At 35.3% G+C, this 9659-nt stretch overlaps 1 protein-coding gene across 3 annotated transcripts; it reads left to right on the top strand.

The window, feature by feature from the left end:
- Positions 1–54: 54 nt before the first annotated feature.
- Positions 55–8971, top strand: LOC105699005. Of its 3 annotated transcripts, none has more exons than XM_012423688.1 (3): positions 55–107; positions 3989–4052; positions 4164–8971. In XM_012423688.1, exon 3 carries the CDS (start codon positions 4531–4533, stop codon positions 8155–8157), a length of 3627 nt encoding a protein of 1208 aa, XP_012279111.1. In that variant the 5' UTR covers positions 55–107; positions 3989–4052; positions 4164–4530; the 3' UTR covers positions 8158–8971. The 3 variants fall into 3 exon arrangements, with proteins under 3 accessions (XP_012279111.1, XP_012279110.1, XP_012279112.1); XM_012423687.1 differs by lacking the exon at positions 55–107 and adding an exon at positions 165–247; XM_012423689.1 differs by lacking the exon at positions 55–107 and having other exon boundaries at positions 4033–4088.
- The last annotated feature ends 688 nt before the right edge of the window (positions 8972–9659 follow it).

The following is a 9659-nucleotide window of genomic DNA, read 5'->3' as shown; positions in this document are numbered from 1 at the left end:
GGACCAGGTGCAAGCCATCGATGGAGTCAGTGTAACCAGTTGCACAACGGACGTAATACGACTAGTTGCACATGTGGCGCTGTAATCGATAAGCTGCATAATATTTGGTAAACTGCGTTTCGTTTTCTATTTTATCAACTACCCCAAGCGGCTTTTGAATTGCTTTATTTCACATTTTGAACAATGGAAATATCTTTTATTATAAATCCCATCGTTTATCCTGAATAATGACCGATACTTGTTGGTGGTAAGGACAATTATAGTTTGTGTTAATGTTATACAAGATAACATTAAATTCTTGTTACCTTTCGAAAACTGAAAATAGTCGGAATTGTGGTATCATTTAAATAACTTCACAAAGAACAAAGTTTCAAAGAAGACAGAGTCCAGTTTCGTATTGACAACAAATCGGCATGGTTATGAAAAATAATGAAAAAAGGGGCGTATTTTAATACTGATAAATGTTCACTGTGTTTCAATTATGACTGATAAATACTGCAGTTTTGTACAATCTCACAAATATAACAGGAATAGTAGTTAGAAACAATAAGTAATAATATGTGTACTAATTTAATGCTAGATAACAAAGTTTTGATCACAGTATTTATTGTCATCTCAAAAATGAGAAGGTTTGTAGACTGAAAATTATATTTTAATCAAAGTAAGTTTAGAAGAGAATGAGAAGGTATAGAAATATATTTATATAAGATGTTTTATTTTATGTATTTATGATAATTTAAGTTAAGCAGACTTTTAATACATTTAACAGTGGTCTTGTAAAGACTGAAAGTTGTTTGGTTTGTTTTCATTTGTTCATCTTTTATAGAGAACAACAAGTTCGAGGCTGAAAGTGACAGTGGTTTTTGAAACTGGAAAAATTGATTTAAGAACTGACGACAGGGATTTTTGGTAAAAATGTTCGTTCGAGAGGTAACGATTAAAGCGTAAAAAGCCGTGAAAAAGAGATTTCTATTGATTTTATTTTATTAGAACATGAGTTTCTTTTTCATTGAATAAATGTGTCATCATTTCATAGATAATCTTTTCTGGTTTCTAAACTCACATTAACTGTTTGTTTCGGATATGCATTTTTGCTGGAATTAGGTACGCCACGGATGAAAATAAAAACTGTTCTACCGTAATCATGCCATTATTAAACATTTTAAAACTTTTGGTTTGAAATTTTCTGTAAAATATAAAATAAAACATCCTCTTCAGAAAACAGCTCCTATACCTTTTCATTCTCCTTTAAATTCATTTTGATAAAGACGCATTTCAGCACTTACTACAAATAATAAGAAATTGCAGAATAAATTGAACGACTAACAGAAAATAAAGCATATGAAATCACAAAATAAGCAGCCTCCAATTTTGTTGAACCGATTATAAACTTTCTTAATTAAAAACAGAAGCAAAAGCCCTTTTGTTTTATATTGCTTGATGGCAAATAATTGTGTTTGCAATTTTATTTTGTCTAACAAATTCTGTAATTGATTATTATATTTAATAATACTAGTGTTTTTTTGAAATGCAAAGAATACTTATAAAGATGAACCTTATTTAATTATTTATGCTTAACACAACAGTTTTGGAAATATTAGGAATAGTTCAATATATGATATGCAGATAAATTGTGTATGCAGTTGTGTATTTCGTTGAGGATTTCTTTAAGAATGTTAATTGCAGTGTAATTCACTTTATGAATTCATGATACATACATTTCTTATGTTTTCAACATAAAAGGTTAAACACTGAATTTAAACATTTAAAATGTCAGATATAGTACATGATTTATGCAACTAATTTGAGAATTGCTTTTACCTAACATCAGCTTTTTAGTTCAAGGTCCAGTGGATAATCTTTATCGAAGACATTTAAAGAAATTACCGTTAACATCAGTATACTTTTGTATTCATTTAATGAATAAGTTTACAGAGTTTTCACTTTAAGTTTTTAATGTTAATCAACACAGGTATCGATGACGCACTATTACAATTCCTTTTAGACTTGACTAAATAATTCTGATAATAAAATATCTGGAATGTAAGTAAATCAAATTTTGTACATATATTAATGAACCAACAAGGAGTTGGCTCATTATTTTATTGATCGTAAGGCAAAATATACTTAATATTTAATGCATACAATTGTATTATGTATTAAACAGTCATCGTAACAGTAGCATTGACGCAACTAGTTTTCTGTAAATTTTTCTCGCTAGGTACAATTTGAAAGTTCTCCTATAATCACTTACAATGTTTTAAATTTACTCTGTTTTGTATAAAATATATTTAGAAATATTAAACATTTATTTATTGCCATTTTACAGGATTTAGGATTTTATGTATATAAATAAGTCCAAGAAATGCATCTGGATGTTTTGTTACATAGTTTAGATACATATGGCTTTTTTTTAATGCGATTGCAACCACTTTTCTTGTGAAATTCTTTTCACATAAATTTTAATAAGCCTGTTTTACATTATCGTTTAGCAAACAATATCTAGGGATATATTTGAAACCATTATTTTTTATTTTTACTTATTTCGCGTTTCGTTTTATTACATTACATTCTGTTTTTTTAAGTATTATTCTGCAGAAATAACGAACAGAAACGTACGGAGCATGTACGTATACATTCTGAACATTTCTATACATTTTTGGTCCTATTTCAGAGAGATACTAGTAGAAAGATAGTGAAAAGGTCTAATGAGTTTCATGATCCGTTAATGTAAGTTTCTGTACGAGAGGTTGAGGTACAATAGAAGTTTGAATCCATGATAAGTTTATAATCATGATCATTTGAAAAATGGGACATAGTGCATATTGCTAAATACATTTTTTATTATGTAGTTAAATATTATTTAGTTGATCAATATCATCGAATGTTTGTATAGGTTTAGATATTTTCAAGAAATGCAAATGTTTCACCGTACCCCACTCACGAACTTCAGTGAAACCTGACATAGACTCGTGGTAAAGTAATGATAAAGAGATCGATGTAAAACTGTAGAAATTCTGTGGATTCATGATTTGTGCCACTCTAATGGACCAATGGTGCCATATGTGACACGAGCTGCAATTCATTTTTTGCTCTAAGAACACGTGTTACCCAGGAGATAAGCCAGCATTCTGTTGCAATTGTTGTTGAAAGTATTTTCCATATTTTCCCATCTGACTCTGTAATATTCCATTTCTGCGGTATTCTAAGTTGTTCGACTACGCAGTGAACACTGTTATATAACTGTTGAGTAAATGTTACGTTTTCGAAACTAACATGTTATATAGCATAAAAGTAACATGGAAGTTAGATGTTAGTTACTATTTCCCACTCAGTAAGGTAACACGTTATGTTAATGTTATAATTTCAGTTACCTTAAAATAATATTAATTTTTCATGCATTTAATAAAAAAGCATACAATTTTATCAAAAATTACAGAATTTTTTATTTTTAATTATTTTTTGGTACGTGACAATAGTTACATATTAAATGACAAATCAGACTTTCATTGAAATTATGTAATGGTAAACTATCTGATTTTACTTAAAGACAATTAGGATTTCATTCGACTAGCGAACAATGACTGATAATGTATATGCGCGTATGAATTAAAGTCACATTTTTTCATACGAGTAGTAAACAAAATATGACATATATTAATCTTATGACATTTGACGATGAATTATGACAATGACGATGACGATGATGTAATAAAATAGATGACGGCAACAATGCAGTTCTGGTTTGTTACAAATATGTGTTGCATATACACAGTATTATCAGGACAGTAACATAATGTAAGATGAGAGTAACCAATGTTATGTTACCTGTTAGCTCCATATTACATAACTGTTAAGTTACTGCATTGTAACAAATGTCATGTAACTAGTTAGCTCCATGTTACATAACTGTTAGGTTATTACATTATAACAAATGTTATGTTATTTGTTAGTTTTAAGTTACACTGCTTGTTTCTATTTTTTATAGAAGGACACTCAACGAAGGACACGTCAAGGATACTCAACGAAATCTGGCCGTTTCGACACGTTGTGTTCGTTTTTTCAGCAGGATACATCCTGTCTCTTATGTACATACATTTTGAATGAAAATCATTTAAATATAATTACTAATCTGAACAATCCCCATATCTCTCATTTTACAGACTCTTTTTCAAGAAGTTACGGCTGGTCACCAGGTTAAAGGCTAAAGACAAGATATTTCGTCTTACAAAAACTACAATGAAAACCCAGGGACATTAGCAATGAAAATCATCAAAACTTCATCTCCATTCAGTACTTATTGTTTACTTATATTAATAATAACAGAATATTTTATTAATCAGTATTAGCTAAACTCAGTTTACTGATAATGAAACAGGCAAAGCTAGTGCATAGTAGTGATATAGATTAGGTCGTTAAATAATAAAAGAAAAAACTACGGATAAGAACATAAAGCGGGTTATGGCAATGTAGACAATATGAAAGAATACATGGACGAATTAGACGAGGAAAGCAACATCCTGAGGATAGATGTGTTCGAGTGGCCATTGTTCTCCAAGAGAGATCTCATCTCTGCAGCAGAAAACAGAACAAACATTACGACAAGTGATAATGGACCCATGCGAAGAACAACCCCAACTTTTAAGCGGTACAAAAAATAAATGTGAAGATGTGCTTGAAACTAAAAAAAAATGTATGGATGACGGAAAGATTTATCAATCCCTGGATAGAAATGAGCCCAGAGAAGTATCTACAAAGCCAACAACTGAAGCAGAGATGAGAAAGTTCATCGATGTACAACAGCGAATTAAGCAGAAACTACTCGTTGCTACTCGAAATGTCCGGAAGTACTCTGATAATAGGACAACAGGGAGTCTAAGTATCCCAGTAAGTGTCAATAATGTGTACGTCGAAGCCGTGGTTGATACTGGGTCAGAAGTGACGATCATCAGCACTGACGAATTGAAAAGAATAGAGAATATGGGTGTGGTACTTCAGGAAAATGACCGCGAACGGGATAAGGGATGCTCGGTCATTAATCGAGAAACTTGTTCCATGCAGAATTGGGTAACTTTATCCATCGACATAGAAAAGAAGGAGACAACGTGGAAATGCATGGTCATGGACACAGGGGACTTACGTATGCACCTTGGGATGGACTTTCTCAGGGAAATCGGGGTGCGGATAGATACTGCAATGAACTGTGTCTACATTAAAAAGTGGGACGTGTTAGTACCAACGATAGAACAGTCTAACTCGTTGACAGGCGAAGCTAGACCAGAATTGGGATTGAAAGAACTTGGGTTAGGAACTACCACGTTAGTAGATTGCAGGGTCTCGGAAAGCTCGACAGGTCCAGCTGATGAAGATGATGAAGGGGAGAGGGAGAGTTCCAGGGAGAACGGCGATCGGCAGGGTATTGGTCAAGGAAAGTCAAAGGAAGTACAGAGTAGTTTGGAATCGATAAAAAAGGGTTTTAACGAACTATATAGTATCACAGAAATCGATTTGGGGGAGCACGTCCCGGGTGAAATCCATGCAACCCAAAAGGCAATGGAAAGCCATCAGTGGACATTTCCGGAGAGAACAATGGAAGCAGGGCCGTCGAAATCAAGGCGCACAAAGATAACTGGAACGAATGATCTGTTGAACTTTAACAAAGATACTAAATTGCATGATTCTTCATCCATGTGTACAACGCTGAGGAAATCAGACAACCAAAGACGCAAATCTTTTATCAACGAAGAGATGGCGATGCTAGGTGAAACAACTACGCTGATGGGAGAGATTTTGAAGGACATAACGAAGCTAGAACAGATGCTGACGCAAGCAAATGAGGAGCTAGACCAGGTCGAGGTTCTAGAGACCCCTGAAAAAAATGGAACTTTAGAAGCACCCAACAATACCATTGAACCGATTCAAAGGCCATTGGAGCTTGAGTCCCATGGAAGCTCAGATACTTCTGTACAACGCGTGAACCTCGACTCTGTACAGAAGTTTGGTACCACAATTGGTATTGCAGACGAAGCAATGGCTGTAGTAGATCAAGCTGTTTCAGCAACTAATTCAGCACAAGAAAAGCCTTTGAACATTGTTCAACTTAACGAAAATAGCTTGGTGCGCGAGTCACCACAAACTGCCGAATCTAAGCAAACGGTGGAAATACCTTGCAATATCGTACAGACGGGCGAAAAGCTCTGGACATCGGAGCCATCACAAACTACCATGTCTATGCCGTCACTGGATACATGTTGCAGCATTGTGCAACTGAATGAAGAGCCCTTAGCATTGGAACGACCTCAAATTATCGGGCCTAATCCGCTATTAAAAGTATCTTACGACATTGCCGAAAAAGATAAAAAGTTCTTCACGCTGAAGCCACCTCAAACTGCCATGTCTATGCCGTCATTGGATACATGTTGTAGCATTGTGCAACTCAATGAAGAGCCCTTAGAATTGGAACGACCTCAAACTATCGGGTCTAATCCGCTATTAGAAGTACCTTGCCACATTGTCGAAAAAGATAAAAAGTTCTTCACGCCGGAGCCACCTCAAACTGCCATGTCTATGCCGTCACTGGATACATGTTGCAGCATTGTGAAACTGAATGAAGAGCCCTTAGCATTGGAACGACCTCAAACTATCGGGTCTAATCCGCTATTAGAAGTACCTTGCGACATTGTCGAAAAAGATAAAAAGTTCTTCACGCTGGAGCCACTTCAAACTGCCATGTCTATGCCGTCACTGGATAGATGTTGCAGCATTGTGCAACGGAATGAAGAGCCCTTAACATCGGAACGATTTCAAACTACCAATTTCAATCAAATGCTGGATCCACAATGCGACATGATTAAAATAGACGAAAAGTTCTTGACACCGGATCCATTACAAATTATCGAGTGTCATCAAACGCTGGATGTTCCTTGCAAAATTGTACAGATGAGTGAAAAGCACTTGACTTCGGAACGACCACGAACTAGCGACTTTTCTCTACTGGTGGAAGGCCCTTGCAACATTATCGAAATAGACGAAAAGTACTTGGAACCGGAGCCATCGCAACCTGCCGAATCTGATTCATTGCCGGAAATGTTTAACGACATTGTTGAAGTGAGCGGAAAATACTCGATACCAAAGCTACCCAAAATTTCCGTGTTCAAATCGCAACCTAATAAAGAGGAACCTTCTGGGGAACGTAGTGACAAACCCGCATTAAAAATACAAACGAACGAATTTGTCGATAATGTTGGTACGGACCAAGAACGAAGTCGAAGTAATTCGGCTTCATCTAACGAATCGAATATAAGTTTCCATTGGCCACGTTCTAGGATAAAAATACCTATATTGAGGGATTGCTTCGTGCGTTTGGAACGGATCGACGAGCGATATGCCATTGAGAGCGCGAAAGGTAGACCCGTCAGATTGGCACGCTTACGAGAAAAAATTAGGGATGACCCCGATGAGGTAAAGACTAAACCACATTATAAGGTTAAATCATCTATCCGCAGAAGTACAAAACAAGAGAGTGTGAAGCGCCGGAAACGGAAGATCCCTGAACTTCGTAAGAGAAGTGTTAATAACTACAACGCCTCATCCCAGGTATCAGAAAATCAGGATCCAAACACCAATGATCTTTCAAGTATATCTAATCAAATCATAGAACATAGTAGCAGAACAATAGAGTACCAGGACAAGAAATACGTTATCGAAACTAATCTGGATCCAGTAAAGGGGTATGCTATTCATGTTAGGTTGGAGAAGGACGAGGACTGTGATTCCCAGACTACGTTGGACCAGAGACTGATTGATAATACCCCAAATAAAAACCAGGAGAGTATTGCCGATAATATTGACCAGAATCACAATAAAGTTGTCCAGGCTGCGGTAAAAACGAATAAGAAATGTTCTCAAATAACAAGTTCAACCAAAAGATGTGCCAAAACTGTGCTGGAATCCCCTGCCAAGCATCTGAAAAGGAGCCACGTCCCTCCACCTTCGCGGAATCAGAACACAAAATGTGTTTCGCAGAATGTGGTAGAACGAGACGAGAAATTTGTTGCATTACTTAAACGGAATTTGAGTCGAAAGCTCCAAACTGTTGAACCTAGGCAAGGAACATATTGTCCGAATTACATGGACTTATCAGTTAGGAGAGATTAAAGTGAATACTTAGGTGCCTTAAAAGAGAAGACTGATTTGATAAAACCTATTAATGATATGGTTGCATTAGAAGAACCAGCACTAAATGAGACAGAAGGAGTGAAGCAGGACGATGTATCGGCTTCCGTTGAAACGTTAAAAGGAGATTCAATATTATCGGGACAGGGAAAAGAAAAGGTGTTGCGACGAATTTTATAAAGATTATAAACACATAATTCAGAGTTAACATTGCTTCGTTACAAAGAATAAACGACTGTATCCATTAAGAGAAATGACAATGATCAGAAGAAAACATTTTTTTTTTTCTTTTTCACTGATTCTTGCATTTGCATAACATTTTGATTTATTGGTAAAAGGAGATTTTAAAACGTTCTTTTATACCCACTTAAGCGATATGATTTACGTATAGTTTAAAAATCGTTTCACTGTTAAAAACGGACGACCGATTTAATTTTAAGAACTTTGTGTACAAAGGTTTAATGCACACCTGGACACGTACAAAATATCCTTGAAATGATTTTATTATTTTGAAGATAAGTACCAAAGCGTTTTTGTTGTTTTATAGTAATCGTAAGACCGTTAATTATACTTTTCATTTATAATCGATATGATTACTTTTGAAGGGTCCCCATTGAGCGGACGATTTGGACATCGCGGTATTGATATCACTGCGCTCATTTTTGCGTCGGTACGGTGGATATGAAACTTTGACCATACATATCTAGACTTCGCTTTGCAGCGAAAGGGGTAAACAAATGCATTTTGTGACCCGACCGCTCACTCACACAGTTAAGGGGATGTGAAAGTGGCATCAGAGAAGTCAATTGTTCATGAAACTTTTCTCGGAACTGTGTGCTGAATCGCTTCAAACTTTTCAACGTGAATGTGGAGGCTATAAGAAAGGTCCTGATAATCATTAAATTTCATTTTCTCTTTATAACCGATTTTAAAAATATCAACGAATTTGGAAAAAATTGAAATTTCATGAGTTTCAGGACCTTCCTTATACCCGCCATATTTATGTTGTACAGTTTGAATCTATTCGGTACACCCAGTTTGGAGAAAAGTTTCAGGAATGAGAACTCTTTGACGCCACTTTAACATCACCTTAACATCTGAACGTTAACAAAACTTTTCGAAGGACTGTGCGAGAGGACACAAATATCTCCTATGGCCATTTTTCTTGTCGCGATAATTAGTAGCTCGTGCTCGTTTCAATATGAGTGTAGTTTTTTGACTAATTCCTCTTCAATAGTGCTCATGTCCAAATTGTCCATGCCCAAATGTGACTCACTCGATACTTTTGTAAACACAAAAATTTAATGTTAGAGAAAATGTTGTTTAAATAAATATTTTTTTATTTAGATTGGAAATAAGGCCGGATTAGAATTGACGAAGACAAATAAAGAAAAATATGTTTTCTTTTTTATATATTACGGTCTTAGTTCATATACGTCCTACACCATTGACATATGTATAATACTGGACTAAGTACCCATCGT

Source organism: Orussus abietinus, unplaced genomic scaffold, assembly GCF_000612105.2.
Source record: "Orussus abietinus isolate OABI.00-Male unplaced genomic scaffold, Oabi_2.0 scaffold1082, whole genome shotgun sequence".
In the NCBI taxonomy this organism is placed as follows: Eukaryota; Metazoa; Arthropoda; class Insecta; order Hymenoptera; family Orussidae; genus Orussus; species Orussus abietinus.
This window is presented reverse-complemented; position numbering and strand designations above follow the sequence as displayed.